Source organism: Bufo bufo, chromosome 1 (genome assembly GCF_905171765.1).
Source record: "Bufo bufo chromosome 1, aBufBuf1.1, whole genome shotgun sequence".
Taxonomy (NCBI): Eukaryota; Metazoa; Chordata; class Amphibia; order Anura; family Bufonidae; genus Bufo; species Bufo bufo.
Window position 1 is genome coordinate 674,893,663 of NC_053389.1, and position 17,826 is coordinate 674,911,488.

At 44.3% G+C, this 17,826-nt stretch overlaps 1 protein-coding gene across 1 annotated transcript in view; it reads right to left on the minus strand.

The window, feature by feature from the left end:
• IQGAP1 (IQ motif containing GTPase activating protein 1) overlaps positions 1-17,826 on the minus strand; it is a 146,794-nt gene that overhangs the window by 97,631 nt on the left and 31,337 nt on the right. Inside the window, exon 2 of the mRNA XM_040414082.1 lies at positions 17,278-17,377. Within this exon, the coding sequence (XP_040270016.1) occupies positions 17,278-17,377 (100 nt within the window). The remainder of the gene's footprint in view (positions 1-17,277; positions 17,378-17,826) is intronic.

Below are 17,826 nucleotides of genomic sequence, written 5' to 3' on the forward strand. Positions count from 1 at the left end.
CAATGTGATTGTGTAACAAAAGGTCACTGTCATCGGCTTATACTCTATTAGCAAGAGTGTTCTGCCATGTGCGGGAAGGCATAGCTTCAATTACTCCACAAATTAGAAGGCTGAGTATGCAGAACTCGATGGCTTCTTAGGGAGCCCATACACACCACAACAACAGGGCAACCCACTAAACTCATAGCAAGGGAGCTTTCCAAGCCTGGGCACCAGCTTTCTCACATCAAGGAGTGGCCCCTTGCTCTTTTCCACGCTCACGGCATTTAGCGGAAAGGTGCGACATGTTGGACAGTATTTATAGAAGTATCTGCATCAGTCTGAATGGAGAGGTGGTCACTAGTGAGGAGTTAAATAGATGGATTGTTCAAAAATCATCTTTCTTGAGCAGCGAGGGGCTGGTCCCACTGCTCAAAATAATACTCCTTCCCCCTTGATTGACAGGGCCAGACATCTTGAGGATCCTGGGCAGCACAGCTGTCAACTGTGCATGTACCACTCACGTATAGTTACACCCAGGAGTGTAGCGCCACATGCACAATGGGCATCTGTGCTGCTCAGGGGGCAGCAGCAGACCCTCTGAACTTGCGCTGCTACTTTGAACAATGGCGCAGGCGCAAGATTGACAGGTCCCAACAAGATATCTTGCCCTGTCAATCAAGGGGGAGCAGTGGGCCCGCCCTTCTGATTTTTGACCGATTTTGATTACTACGAATCATTTTAGTCATCACTAGTGGAAACACATATGAACCACCGCTCCATTCACACAGTGTATTAGGGAACTCCGGTCCCATGATTGGACCCCCAGCGATCATACATTTATCACCGATCCTGCAGATAGAAGCTAAATGTTGTTTTAAACCCCTATTAACATTTAACAGTCTATTCTGCCCCAATTTTACTTTTTCAGCATCTGTGACTGTCTGGTTGCTTTTTACGGCCGCTCCCTGTGTCTACGTACAGGGCTTAAGAAAACACTACACTAATATATGGATTACTAAAGGTGTGTACCCCATTACGACAAGACCATACAGATGTACGCCACACTCATTATCGAGCCGTCGTGTACACAAGAACAGACAGGCCGTAATAATGCACTTTACTAGATGCAACTTCACAGAATATAGCAAACAATAACAACAACCCCCAGCAGGCACCACTTCCTCACATGCAGGCAGTTCCTGAACCAATTAACCCCTTAAATGCCCAGCACAAACACCATACTGCATAGACCAGAACTGTATAAAATTAGAGGGATTGTGAGGAATACTGTACAGAGAGGAGAACTAACATTGGCTAATACAATGGATAAAAAAATAATAATAATAAAAAAACAAAAACAAAGAGGAATATTGTGAAATACCGCTGTGGATAATTCTATACCGCATTCAACATGGAGATCTAAGCTATAAATCAGAATCATCCAGAACTCCTTTAGGGCTCATTCGCAAAAGGTTCATGTCGGACGTTCTAAAATGCATGGAAAAAAAATCACATATTAAAAAAGGGCGTTTTTATTATGCTTGTTTTGGCGTTTCATTCTGTACATGCATTCGTTTTTTTCTGGCATCCTAAGTCCTATAGAGAAGCCTACTAGAAGTCAATGCCAGAAAAACACCATCCATAGCTAATGGGGTGTTCCAAAATTACCAATGACGTCAAAAAGTCACCACAAGGTCACAAACCAAAACCCTTTGTGTACGTGTTCTATACTCTGTGTGCATTCCGTATTTTGTGGAACGGAACAGCTGGCCCCTACCCTTGTCCATAATGTGGACAATAATAGGACATGTTCTATCTTTTTGCGGAAAGGACATACAGAAACTGAATGCACATGGAGTACCTTCCGTTTTTTTTTGTTTTTTTTGCGGACCCATTGAAATGAATTGTTCCGCATACTGTCCGCAAAATAAAACACGGAATGGACATGGAAAGAAAATACGTTTGTGTGCATGAACCCTTAGTGATGACCAATAATGTGCATGCCAGCAGTCCTGAGTATGGCAGAATACCGTGCCGTCATATGCTACACACAGCACAGCCTATACACCGCTAAAGGAGTGTAAAACAAGGAAGGAAGCTGCTCCAAGTATTAACCAGGAACCCAAAACCTCTTAGGTAAGTCTCGATTTCACAATGTCCTTGTACTATACATTCTGTCTAACCCCTCCTTTATTCCTGTGCCATATCTGATAATGTCTCATCAATTTACTTCAATGGTGACGGCATATACTTAGATCTCTGGACCCAAATAAGTATATCTCCCTTACTAACGTGTGTATATATACGGCAGGTTCAGATGACTTTCCTCTTACATTATTATACTGTATATATTTTTCTTTTTTGCAAACAGTTTCAGTGTGTGACAAATGCAGCACACAGAACGCGCCCAATTTTACAGCTGCCACCTCAAAGATGTCTTTACATAGTGGTGTCCAAGATGGCATGGATGTGCTAGACCAGGGATGGCCAACCTGCAGCTCTCCAGCTGTTGTAAAACTACAACTCCCACCATGCCCCGCTGTAGGCTGATAGCTATAGTCTGGGCATGCTGGGAGTTGTAGTTTTGCAACAGCTGGAGAGCGTCAGGTTGGCCATCCCTAAACATTCTGCTGCCCCCTAAACATATAGGGCCAGATTTATCATGACTGACAGCTCACTCCACTTTCCCATATGGCTAAAGTCAGTTTTAGCCAAGTCAGATTTATGATCGGCCCTTTAAGACTGTAATAAATGTGGTTTGATGGTAGCAGTTTATCCGTCAGTAAGCAGCTTTACAAAAGTCGCACATCTTTATGAAAAAGTCACACGTTTTTATGAAAAAGTCGCATGTTCTATTAAAAAGTCTCAAAGGTAAGCATGGTCCTCACTGGAGTGAAATTGCGCATTTTTTGCGACTTTTTAAATAGTCGCAATAGTAAATCTGTCTAGAGATTCATTTACATAAAAAACACGCCCACTTTCAGAAAACTGGCGAGCATAGTGCAGAGCAGAAAAAAGTCGCAAATTTTTGCGCAGTTTAAGCGATTGCGCAAAAATTTGCGACTTTTTCACTCCATTATTCTTGAGCTAATGATAAATCTGGCCCATATTGTCCGTCTGAAGTCTAGTGCTAGCTTTCTGCTATATTTTCAGCACATGGACATACACCAGAAGAGGTCATATCCTTACTAAATATGTTGGCACATAAGAGGTCAAAAGGTCATGTCCCTCAAGAGGTCATTAAAAGATCTCTTCCACACAAAAAAAAATTTCTTGTATTTTTGCACTTTTCCACTGTAATTGGGGCATCCAAAGGAGCCCCAGTTACAAGGGAAAACAGTCCCTTTTTGGGGCATTGCACACAGGTAGAGCTAATCAGGGTCTGCTAAGACTCTGCAGCTCTGCTCTGTCCGAGATACCCGGCGATGACCTGATCACTGGGTCCAATACAAGAAGTGGCAGTGTCGCAATTGAGCGCCAGGCACCAAGGCAAGGAGAAGGCAGAAGCAGTAATGAACACCAAGGGATGCAACCTACTCCTGCTAGAGAGCCTTAACTATGCACCGTAAATGAGCTTTAATCCTGTATCGTAAATGTTCAGCACTCCGGTACTTAGTCGTTATCAGGTTAATAGGTCATCTGCTACTTGGAATCTAATATAGGTGAAATCTCTCCAAAGATCACCTTTTTGATTAGACCACCCCCTTAGGCCTTGTTTACATTTCCGTTTTTCACGGACATGTGCCATCTGCATTTTCCACAGACCGCACACATACAAACTGATTTTGTTCACACATCAATAGTCGCTGGAAAATCACAGAGACATGCACCACTTTGGTCCATGAAGCAGACCAAACACATCAATTGAAGTCTATGGGTCAGCGAGGAACCACTGACACAACATGGATCAGTGTTCTGTCAGTGTTTCACGGACCATCAGTGGGAGACGCTCTGGAAATTAATATACAGCTAAGCAGTGTTTGTGGAATACGGATGACACATGGAGGGCAAAAAGTGTACACAGAGACCAGACATGGATTCTTCACGGATGAAATACAGACGGATTTTCCACAGTCGGCAAACGGACACATAAAAAATGTGTACGAGGCCTTAGGCTGGGTTCACACACAGGTTTTTGTGGCAGCTTTTTGAGAAGGGTATCCAGCAGATAGGTCTTTCCTTTATATTTTTCACTTCCTTCCAGCCCACTTCTTGCTTTGGCTCAAAAAACTGCCACCAAAAACTATGTGAATACCAATTCTTTGGGCTCATGCACACTACCATACGGTCGGTCCGCATTTTTTGTGTATCGAATGCATAGCTGTTTATTTCAATGGGGCCACAAAAGATGCGAACAGCACACCGTGTGCGGTCTGCATTCGTATGTCCGTTCTGTGGCCCCACAAAAAAGATAGAACATGTCCTATGCTTGTCCATTTTGTGGATAAGATAGGACATTTCTACAATAGTTTGAAAAAAAAAAAAAATGGTGGCCTGCACACGGCCAGGATCATTGTGTTGGGGATAAGCAATTTGAAAACCGCAAAACGGACACGGTTGTGAGCATGAGCCCTTATCTAGACCAGATTTTCTGTCCTTGACTTTCCAGCCCTGGCCATCTTCTTTGAGAAGACCATACCTCTAGAAGACCACCTTTCAATGCATTGGGTGCTGGTATATTATCAGTTCAGATGAGCGCCAGTTCTGAAGCAGTTAACTCAGTCTTGTAATGGCTTCAGGAGTACTAATAAAAGAAGGAACATTTCCAGCTCTGTAGGTAAGACCTTCTAGCTCGGTCTGAACATGCGAACTGGCACATATGAATCATTACTGAGCCGTGTCTGGCTAATGCAAATAATTAGGCGGTGTTCTGTATCCAAAAGGACCAAGCTGTGTGAACCTGACCTTCTGTGCACAGAGCGCTCACTGGAAAATATGGGAAGGCTTTTATTTTCAAAAGAAAGTGATGACCTCTCTCGAAGTTCACTTTCAGGACAAGAATCACTCTTCCTGTATAATGGCCTCATTATACAAGACGTCACCTTCAAAGAGGTCTCTCCAAACCTTCCTCTATTATGTTACTCGCTGCTCCAAAGAGTCCTCGTTACTGGAAACCAGCAGATCGAGTAGACCGAGAGAAGATGAGTTCTGGCATATATAGGTTTATATGATTTGGAGAAGTATTTCTGAGTAAATTCTAATAGGACTCCCAGGAAAGAGTCCTGATGACTCCACCCACACGCAGTGATTGACAGCCCTCCCTGTATCAGTATGTGTACATAGAAGTCTGTCAATCATCCTATGTGTGCGAGGTAATCCGGACTCTGTCTCTCCTAGGAGTCATGTAAGGTTTTAAGGGGTTGGCCAGTTTATATTACTAGCAGTGTATATTAGTAACCATCAGCATTGATGTCTGATAGTTTAATAGGAATGATTCATGTTCACATGCAGCACTGCGCTCTGAACATGGCCGCTGACAGAGGGTCCCGTCCATCAGTGTCATCCATTCACTTATACTGGGGACAGACAGGGAAACTGGCGCATGTGCAGTCCATTCCCAGTGTACGTGAGTGGAGGCCGCTCATGGACGGGACCCTCCATCCGTGGCCATGTTCAGAGTGCAGTGCTGGCAAGCAAGTGAGCAGACCTGAATGTGAACATGAATTATTCCTATTAAACTTTTGGACATTAGCGCCCCTTATCTTTAAATAATGCTTATTACTAGCTGCATGCGATGTTACCAGCACATGTGCAACTAGTGATACAAACTGGCCAGCCCCTTTAACATGAAGTGGAGAACAGGTCAGAGGAAAACCTGCCATCCCAAACCATTGCCAGCCTGTTATCCATTATGGTGAAAGGTTCACAGTGATGGTCTTCTATCTTCTGGCCCTTTCTGCACAATGAAGAAAATGGATTTTGATGAATTCAGATGCCAGTAAGGGCTGAGTTCACACTTCGGTTATTTGGTCAGTTATTTCCATCAGTGATTGTGAACCAAAACCAGGTGCGGGTCAAAAACTAGACCAGGTGCAGATCTTTCTATTATACCTGATCTCTGTGTTTTTGAACTGTACCTGGTTTTGGCTCACAATCACTGATGGAAATAACTGACCAAATACTCTTTCGGCCTCTTTCCCCTGGAGTCATGCTGGTGGTTCCTGGCTTGACTGATGTCCCACACACCAGGTACACCATCAAAAGCCAGCTTCATGCCCACATGACATTGCAGCTGGCTGCCAACCTGAACCAACAATCAATCTGCCTTGCTGGTGGCACCTATAGCCTGATACCCATGTCACCATACAGCCCCTTCAGCGTTACCCTGGGGAAGTGTTAATTCTCTCTTCTTAGGGTACTTTCACACTTGCGTTTTTCTTTTCCGGCATAGAGTTCCGTCACAGGGGCTCTATACCGGAAAAGAACTGATCAGTTTTATCCCCATGCATTCTGAATGGAGAGTAATCCATTCAGTTTGCATCAGGATGTCTTTGTTTTGACTGATCAGGCAAAAGAGAAAACCGCAGCATGCTACGGTTTTCTCTCCGGCGAAAAAAACTGAAGACTTGCCTGAATGCCGGATCCGGCATTTTTTCCCATAGGAATGTATTAGCGCCGGATCCGGCATTCAGAATACCGGATCCGTCCTTCCGGCCTGCGCATGAAAAAATTTACAAAACGGATCCGTCTGTCCGCATGACAAGCGGAGAGACGGATTCGTCCTTGCAACTGCCCGCCGGATCACACTGCCGCAAATGTGAAAGTAGCCTTAATGACTGTACGTTCCTGGTCACAGAGCCCCAATTTTGAGGAGGGCACCTGTAGGCAGAGCTATAGGTCCCTATCTGCAATGAAGTTCAGCCCGTGCACTGGTCACTGAGATTACGCTTTGGGGACATATTATATATTGGAAGGTTTCAGTCACAAGTCAGGTCTCTAATCTACATTGTTTTTCCACTGAATATTGGGAGGGCATGCACATTTGCTTGTAGAAGACCAAACCCCCGCATTGACACATAAATTAGCGGACATTACTAATTGCCTGTTATTGGAGGACTAATCCATAATCAGTCTTATTGATCCTGGAGACCGGAGCTGAAGAATACAAATTAGACTGAGCTTTTATGATTCCCACATCACAGCAGTTGTTTCCAGAGAAATCCATTCTAATCAGTAAGAAGATAGGTTATCTAAAGCAAATATGCCCAAATAGTACATTTATCTGAAGGGAAGTATTTGGACTGGATCCGGTCCAAGAATGTAACCATAAAAATCATTTTTAAGTTACTGGTACTCTAACAATTATAACGGGGGATACTCTGGTACTCTACTTGGGGGTGGTCCCCTCTAGACAATGTGCTTTTGTTAAAATCATCCCTCGATAATAAGCTGATCACAGGGTGCCCTGCTGCGGAGATGGGTATAGTCGGGGTTCCTGTCACTTTTGATGGTATGAATAGCTTCTCATCAACACCAAAAAGGCCTGTTGGTTGCCATTTGTATAAGTTTAAGCCATGCACCTGGGTGAACAGAGCTTAAAGGGGTTTTATGGTAACAGTGCCCGCAGCCTGTGCCCTGAAATATCAGATTCACTTATCTGCTCCATGCCACTCCGGCCGTCTTCCGATCCTGGCACAGTTTACACCTGGCAGTCCATGGTCTTCAGCAGCGACGTGGCCACCACACCGCTAAAGCCAGTCATTGACCATGCCCAGAACCAGCCGGACTTGAACAGTGCCAGGACTGGAAGATGGGGGCAGTGCAGGCAAGTATGAATCTTCTATCCCCATCTCCCCCGACATCATTTGGGAGCTCTGGAGGCTCCGGCTGGCCCCACTGAAAACAAAAGGAGTTCAGCTAACGTGTGGGGTCCTTAAAGGCGGCCATACAACTTCAACAGCTGTCGACCATTGTAGATGTATTATTGAGAATACCATTTTAAGGACATTATTCATTTATTATAACCGCATCATCGCTGCTCTTTATGGGACGGGTTTATGGGGACTTTCACCATATCGGCACCATTCTAGTCGGCTGCATTGATTTGGCTAGATTCATATATTGTGATAATAAAGATAGGCACAATCTATTCGGCTATATCTTATTTGGTGAACATATGAATTATATGTTTTAATGTTTTTATGTATATTGTATTTTAATTTTTATCCAGCCAGGGCACTGCTGGGAATATTTTGACAATAAATACTATTGATATCCAAGTGCAATATCCAGGTGGAGGTGCACCTGTCAATACATAAATACTTGATTACATTTCTATATAGCGGACGGCTTTTCATTTCATCACTGTAAATTTCATACTCTTTAGCTAGAAGCCCAATACATCCGGAGGTGGAGCTGGGGAGGATTTTTCATTTTTAGATCAGAAAAAAACTTTGTGAAGTCAGCCTGTTGTATGTCCTCGGGAGGAGCAGTGTCAAGAGTCCTCCTTGCTTGCTCAATCCTGTGGCTCATGCATAGTATGGATCAGGGGAAATCAACATCTATTAAAGGGGAAGTATCACTTCCTATGTGCTCAGCCGGAAACTGCCAACTGCAAATTGTTTGCTATAGAAACATTTTAGTCAGCAACCTAACATTAAATATTAAAATGCCCTGTATTAATAAAAACGAAAAATAACCCATTTGCACGCTATCAGATTTAAACAGGCACCATACAGTCAACAAAGATTGCATAAATCAATGGCACAAGCATATACGAGAAACTTTGTAATATATCTTATTACAGAAAAAAAAAAAGCTTCTTCCTCCATTTATGAGACATAGCCTCTCCTGCACCACCCTCCTCCAGCATCTCAAACTTATCATTTATCTTAAAGTCACTGCTAAAATCCATCTAGAGAGAAAATATGAATTATCTCACTGAGGGATCAGGTTACATGATGACCATAGAAGTCTATGGGGAGAGGGAGGCAGATGCTGCTGGTAGAGAGAGGCAGGGGCAGAGAGAAATACAGAGATGCTGAGCTACACTGCTTAGCACTGCTGTATAATGTCCTCCATGCCACTGGAGCGCCTGAGGGTGTTATGCCACAAAAATATTCTACAATTTTCAAATCAGCACCTGGATCTGAATACTTTTATAATTGCATATAATTAAAAATTCTGTATAGCCAGTGAGCTATTTAATACAATGTATCTGTATAGCGCCGGAATTGCTGACATGTCAATGGAGCCTAAATCTTCAACTGCCACTAGCCAATTAGAAGCTGTGGCAGTTACCGGGAAAAAGCTATAGCAGAAAGGACGTGCCCCCTTAGAAATGACACATCCCCTGAGCTGCCAGCCTGAAATAAATCTTGTAGAACAACTGGGACAATGAATGGGGAGATCTATGGATCCATGTGAGGTACAGGGCTGGTTCTTGCTTTGATAGAAAGAGATTGTCCTGTACTATTTCATTTTTACATCAATCATGGAATACCCCTTTAAGGGATGGGTTCAAATCATGACCTCTTGGTGTCCCTTGGAGATTGGGCTTGAGAAACACTGGTGTAATGAACTAGGATGTCCTATCTTGTACAAGTGGTGACAGGCCCTCTTCTAATAGACATAACTGTAGACAAAGTTTGTTTATGCACAGCAGTCAGCCATGAGAAAACCATCGTGGGTCCTTCCATTCCTCCTATTTTCCTTTACTTCCCACCATCCTTTCCATTAATGAAATCTTTGAAGAGGACCTGTGGGCTAACATGTCCGGTTTAGTGAACACTTGTAACGCCCATGAAATAACAATTCTAGATCATCTTTTCCTATTTGTGTTGGGCCATTCCTCTGTTAGTCCTCCAAGAAATGTATGATGACTATAGGGTTTGTCCCTATGCAGTCTACGCAGTGTCAGGAATGAATGGACATATCCTCAAATGCTAACACCCATTATCTATTTAGCCATACATTTTAAATGGGAATAACAGAGGAACAGTACAGAAAATATGCTAGAGAACTTTTATTTAATGGGAAATACTAATATTTACCAAAAACCACCATGTCAGAAGAGTTGACAGGTCCTCTTTAATATGCAGCTGAAATATGATGCAGAAGTAAGATGGTGTCGGGAAGAAAGTCTTGGGGCAGCCACAGCGAAGGGGCAGGGTTTAACCATAACTGAGGAGGCTCCTGCTCCAGACAAAGGACAGTGTGGAGAAGTAGAGGGACATGGCTTCCTGAAATCTGATTTCTTTATATACAGCATTTCTCAGTTTTAATTTTAATGAGGCAAAATAGGATTAAGGGAAAGGAGAAGATGAAAGGAAGGGAGTACTGGCAGATTTTCTTTTTAGTGCACTTTGTGTTTAGTGTCCTTTGAATGCTGGGTCATCTTTAACCACCGTGATAAAAATCTCAGTTTCCCAGCTGCGGCAGGTATAACTGACAGAAGACATGTCTTCCTTCACTGACTACATTTAGCTCTTTACTGTGATGTCAATGGGCGCTCTTGGCAAGCTTACTAGATTTGCATGCTTACTATATTAGAAACCATCTTCCTTGCCACTCCCTTCACCCACTTCCTTCATAATAACTGCATCCAGTTTCAGTAAGCGCACGGCACACACCAATAAAGACATGTGCTTCATAGTGCAGCTTCACTTTTAGGGGTCGTTTGGGTTTGGAAAATCCCTTTCTGTGATCCCCTGACAATAACCAGAGTGTCAGAAAGCCCGGGGGTCAGATCAAGACCAGCGTATTTATACTCCCTGTGGCATTTATAATGGGACGCCCATCCTCTGGCAGGAACTCTATGCTGGCGGACAGTATTCCAAACTGTGCAGTATCCCACTGTATGGCCATCTTGAGGACGACGATACAGTTGAATCCAGGAGGAGACTTTACGCTGCTGGCCAGGAACATAAGTAGCTGACAGGCCTAGTATTAATTAATGCTGAGAGCATCGATCATCAGCTCCCTGGAATATTTCCCCGTAGGGTCATTTTCTTATTCCTCTATCACAGAAGGCAACCATCTAAAACGTAACTTTTATTAAGAACCGTTAAAACATCCAAAAAAAGGACTAATACACATAAATGCAACTACAGAAAGAGCTGTGATAGAGTTTTGTTACTGCAACCATCCCTGAGGTATTTATTCTTTCAGTGAAATCATTTTCTTATTGTCCAGATGCCAGAAAACTGGCATAGAAAAGTTACATACTTTTTTTTTATTGCTCAAATGTTTTTACGCCACCCTCTGCACTTTAATAATGTGGTACAGGCCGGGCCACATACATGTATTGGCTGTATTAACAGCGCCAACAAAAAAAGAACAGGTTCCAGCCGGGCAGATTGCGGCATTCACCAGTTACCACTGGTACGGGTTTTCTATTTCTCCCCATGTTTTCCCGGAGACGTCCACCCGCAGCCTCTGCTCTGATGCAGGGGCGATCGGTTCAGCTATGTACTATACAAACCACACTGTCCACCAGAGTAGTCTCCAGGCAACCGATAGCAAACACCCGGGGACCAGCGGCAGCTGTAAGTGAGTCACATCCTGTCAGCGGCACTTCGACACAGCAGCGCAAAACCTAGACTTCCGCTTACTATGCCTTACCCCCAGTCTGTGGCCGGAGAGACCAGATATAAAATGCAGCACAGAGATCAGCGCCCGCATGCAAGACACTATGGTGGATCATGGATTTCCTTATAATGCATCATTCAAGGGTGTATTCAGACATAGCGGTTCAGATGTGGTGAAGGGCTCATGCACACAAATGTATTTTTTCCCCTGTGTCCGTTCCGTTTTTATGCGGCAAAAAACGGAAATGACTCTGTGTGCATTACGTGTCCGTGTGTCCACATAGTTGTTCTACATAAAATAGAACATGTCCTATTATTGTCCACATTACGGACAAGGATAGGACTGTTCTATCAGGGGTTGGCCCTTCTGTTCCGCAAAATGCGGAAGGCACTCGGGTGCTATCCGTGTTTTGCAGATAGCAAAACAACCAACGGTCGTGTGCATGAGCATAACACTCCATCAAAGCTGAATTTGAAATACTGTATGCGGTACCATGATGCGATAATTGGCTGTGCAGCTTTACGGGTACAAAACACATGGTAGGGTCTGCGAGGTGGACGCATGGCATTCAAGTACAGCGCCGCCGCACCCGACACAGCAGGCTCTAATTAAACTAGGAATGTATTATTAATGGGCGCGTGGTATTGTAGGTGCCGCACGGCCATTAACAATACACACGGACTAAACAGTGCGGTCCTAATTTGTAAGGCCATGCGGTATGCGACTGCACTGCAGCCACATCACACACCGCTCCGTGTGATTGTACCATAACAGGTGAAACGCGTAAAAGAAATGGGTTTCAGCTGAAAAGAAAAAAAACTGTGAAGCCAATTATCTAATCACTGTACTACACAAATGATGGAAAAAATAATAATAATAAATCAGAAGTCGTTTGCTTGAGTTAGGTTATTCCGGTTCCGAGAGACGGGGGCTGCTCTGCTTTATCATGCAGCAATATTCACAGGACAAGTATACCGAGTAATGAGACTGTAGTCGCCTGGGACAGATCCGGGGAGGTGCACAGCAGGGCACAGACGTACACTCGTCCCTGCGGCTCCTTGTGCTCTCGTATGTCGCCATATTGAGACTATATCCCCTACAGACTACTACAAAGCTGCGTAATATGTGTCACATTCTTCATACTGGGTTCAGACAACCCGACAAATAGGACAGGCCTTCACTGCTATTTTCTCATGAAATACATTATTCTTGGGGTAAATGCTATTTTTGAATTTTAATTTTCTATTAATTTTAAAATGAGACACGGGGATTTTCCTTGTAAGAAATGTATCTCCTGTGCGGGGGGCACCGGGCGTATGATGCTGTGAGTCTACTAGAGCTGGGGATAGGCATTTCCTTTTTCCCTTGGGGAAGGATTAGGAGCCGTGCGGAGGGGCTCCCTGTAAGAAAAATAAAGCCCCGTGGAGTAAAGTTACTAGATGATGGTCGATGCGTTGCTATCCCAGCAGCTCCGGCCTTTGCAAATCAGGATTTACGGCAGTGTTACTGAGTAACTACCCACATGACTGAATCTCACAAGGTTTATCACAGTCCTACATTACCAGCTATACGCACCAAGATGGTCGTACACCCTAGACAGCTGCCAGCTGGTAACAGTTCCTCCGGACCCCCACATACACATGCAAACTCGGCCAAAAGTGCATGTGTTCTCAGCAGGGAGAGGGGAATAAGCTGCTTGAAGCCTCTGGCAGCCGCTTATCTCCGGTCAGAATATAGGATCGGGTTTGTTGAAATCCAACAAGTACGATCCTTCTTTCACATGATATCTATCCTGGGGAAAGCTGGAACAACCCCATAAACATACCAGTGCTGCCAAAATCAGCAGGTTAGGCAAATGTTCATTTAAAGGGGTTGAAACTGGTCAAAATGCCATACACAGTCATATATGATCCATATAAGCATACATGACTAATGGAGGCCCCCCGACTGCCCCGGTGGTAGTGAAGTAAACATACTTGCCTGTCATCCTCCACATCCAAGTTGATGGTGGTCGGTTCCTCTGGCTGCTCCTGGGTACATTACATTCAGCGCAGGCGATGAATGGCAAATGGACACCTCTGGCGCATATCTAAACACAGGCAGCAGAATCCCCTGTACATGCGCCACAAGCATCCATTTGCCTTCATCGCCCTTGCAGAATAGAAAGTACCCAGAGGAAGCGCTCACTGCAGGGAGAGGAGTGACACCTCTGGCACCCATGGGCCTCCATTAGGAAAGGATACAGTCATGTATGCCTGTATGGAGAATACATGGCTGTATATGGCATTTTGACCAATTACATTGCAAACTGGCCAACCCCTTTAATGTGTACATCCACCTTTAGGCACAGCAATGCCTAAACTGCCACCAAAAGTAAGAACTACGTCAGGACTGTTTCCACCAGCATGTACGCGTCAAAGGAGCCAGCTATGCGAGTTCACAGGGGAATGGCAACCTCAGCATTCCTCACGTACTCCCAGCTGAGCAACCATAGTAATACAGAACTCACATGATGGGAATGACAAGACATTGTTAACCTGGATTCTGGTTTATTAAAGCAGAACCCCTCCAGAATGTAATACACATGTGCTGGAGCGCTGCAAAAGGGACGTTCAATGAAAAAGGTTGAAACAAAAAACAAAATGTGCAGATCCATGGATTTACATAATTCTCATGTTGCCGCACGCCATAGGGCGATGTTGCCGCACGCCATAGGGCAGGGGTGTACAACCTGTGGCCCGGGGGCCACATGCGGCCCTTGATATCCTTCTGTGCGGCCCCGAACCATCTGGTGACAGACATGTCTTGTGGCTGCTCACATGCATTTTTATATTCTCCCACTAGAAGGAGTCCTGGAAGTGTAACCAGACATTTATGGTATATACTGTATGTACAATATGCCATAAATACAGTATTTTAGTTGGTAATACCCCTTTAACTTTTATTTTCGGACCTTGGGATTCCTACAGTCTGACAATGTGGCCCCGACCCAGAAAAGGTTGCGCACCACTGCTATAGGGCGATGTCACCGCAAGCTATACATTCTGGGGCAGCTCCTTTACCGGACATAATGCACTGCACCGGTTTTCTGGGGAATCTCTCCTGTCTGATCTCCAGGACAATTTTCTGTGCGTGTTGGGAAGACAGAGAAAAGGGTTTCTGGTAGGGTTGAGCGAATCAGGTTTGGACTGCTGTATCCGAACCAGATTAGTTTGGAAACTTCATTAACAATATAGTCTCCAACCTATCGTAAAATGTATGGGCTCTGCGGAGGTCTTGTGATCTTGGCAAAATCCAAAGCTGAACTCGGCTTTGTGCCTCATTAACGAGTTCAGCTTCGGATACTGAACTGTAATTTATGCGCAAAACCGAAGTGTTACGTCACAGACATGAGACAACGCAAATCTTGCAATATTTACAAAAAGATCGCAAAGACCTCTGCGGAGCCCATACATTTTACGGTAGTATGGAGGCTATATTGTTAATGAAGTTTTCATACGAATCGGGTTCGGATACAGCAGTCCAAACCCGGTTCGCTCAACACTAGTTTCTGCCATTGTGTTGAACAAATCCAGTTACAGTCTGGAGTATTGTTATGAACATGTGCCTACCAGGAAATACTGCACACTTTACACTGACATTCTACATACTGCATATTGTGCCAGCACAGGCCAAGGATTTTTGGCCACAATTACTTTTCAATGCCAATATCTTACCACTCAAGGTAGCTGAAGCTAACCCTGCATATTCAGGAACTACAGATATTCTCCATGGCCTCCCTGCAGCAATCACAGAGCTCAGGGTGCTTTGCATAGCCTGTGCCAGCCGCGTAATAGACAGGATATTGCTCCCATGAACAATCACTCCTATTTTGCTTATAACCTTGCACAGATCAGGATCTACACTGTAAAGCCTGTACTAGACAGGCAGATTATTCAGGTGACTGTAAGGAAGGAAGCCTTCCTGGCAATCACCTGCTCATCAACGGAGGAGACCCGTGCTATTACTTGCAGCGATCTCCTCTAGAGTATGGGGAGTAGTGATCGCTAATGCCATCGATTGTCCCCATACTGACTAGTTGTTCGCCGGCAGCAGATCATGATTAGACAGCACGATCTGCCACTAGCAAATAATGATATTTAAGGCTTTAGGCCTCATGCACACGACCGTTCTGCCCGTGTGCCTTCCGCAATTTGCAGAACGGAATGGGCGGCCCATTATAGAAATGCCTATTCTTGTCCGCAAAACGGACAAGAATAGGACATGTTCTATTTTTTTTGCGGGGCCACGGAACGGAGCAACGGATGCGGACAGCACACGGAGTGCTGTCCGCATCTTTTGCGGCTCCATTGAAGTGAATGGGTCCGCACCAGAGCTGCAAAAACTGCGGCTCGGATGCGAACCCGAACAACGGTTGTGTGCATGAGGCCTTATTCACACGTCAGTGTTTTGGTCAGTGATTTCCATCAGTGATTGTGAGCCATAACCAGGATTGAAGCCTCCACAGACATAAGGTATAAGGGAAAGATCTGCTCCTGCTCTGTGTTTAGAGCCGCATCTGTTTTTGGCTCACATTCACTGATGGAAATCACTGACCGAACGCTGATGTGTGAAAAAGGCCTAAACCTGTTAAAAGATTGGGATTGATTGTTAATCAGGTAATCGGCGGCATTATTACAATGCCAGATCATCACTAACAAACATTCATACAAACACTCGTTAGTGATATCTGCCAGTCTAATACACCCTTTAGGCTACTTTCACACTGGCATTTCTGGGTCCGCTTGTGAGATCCGTTTCAGGGCTCTCACGTGGCCCAAAACGGATCAGTTCAGCCCCAATGCATTCTGAATGGATAAGGATCCGTTCAGAATGCATCAGTTTGCCATTCCACTCTGGAGGCGGACACCAAAACGCTGCCTGCAGCGTTTTGATGTCCATCTGACGAAACTGAGCCAAACGGATCCATCCTGACTTACAATGTAAGTCAATGGGGACGGATCCGTTTTTACTGACACAATATGGTGCAATTGAAAACGGATCCGCCTCCCATTTACTTTCAATGCAAGTCAAAACGGATCAGTTTGCATTATCATGAACAAAATAATGCAAATTTTTTTTTTTGTTCATGGAAATGCAAACGGATCCGTTCTGAACGGATACAAGCGTTTGCATTATAGATGCGGATCAGTCTGTGCAGATACCAGACGGATCCGCACCTAAACGCAGGTGTGAAAGTAGCCTTAGGTATACTCCCAAGTGGCAAATCTGTTAGCGAGATTCCTGCCACTGTCCCTTTCATCTTGCAGCAGAAACAACCCTATGTAAATGATTTTAAATCACAGACATTTGACTAATCTTCCACATGTCAACATGACCTTAGGCTACATGCACACGACCGCGCCCTGTTTTGCAATCCACAAATTGCAGATCTGCAAAACAGTTTGCGTAACGGGCGGCCCATTATAGAAATGCCTATTCTTGTCAGCAAAACGGACAAGAATAGGACATGTTCTTTTTTTTTTTTTTTTTTTACAGGGCAACGGATGCAGACATTGAAGTGAAATGGGTCCGATCTGCAAAAATGCGGCTCAGATGTGGATCCAAACAGTTGTGTGCATGAGGCCTTAGAAGACTGTTCCTACTCATAAAGTGAGTGTTCTGGTAATGGTTGTATATTACAGTATTACTGTATAACTTCACCAAAGTTATGCTAAGTCACTTCAGCACAGTAACGAGGAAGTACTTCCCCTTCGAGGACCTTACCTCTTTGCTTCCTCCAAGTGACACAAATATTCATAGGCCACATTCTGACGTCTCCTTTCATCCATCTCTTCGGCTGTAAGCCTTTCCTCGTCCAGCACAGCTGCAGAAAGAAAGAAATACACTTAATATGTGAGCGCATCAGACCACGGACATTACTTTACTTCCATATCCTTGGATTACCTTTCAAGCCACTTAACATTTTAATTGGAAGATTCATTGTTGCATGGCTGGAAGGCATAGTCTTAGCGGTGTGTAAAATAAAGGGAAATTATTGGAGACCGACCAAGACCTCTTTCACACGACCGTATGGCTTTTTCAGTGTTTTGCGCTGTTTTTCACGGATCCGTTGTTCCGTTTTTTGTTTCCGTCTCGTTTTTCCGTATGGCATATACAGTAATTACATAGAAAAAATTGGGCTGGGCATAACATTTTCAATAGATGGTTCAGAAAAAAACGGACCCATTGATTTGAATGAAGCCACGGAACATGATTTGTGGGCAATAGGACATGTTCTATCTTTCAACTGAATGGAAAAACGGAAATACGGAA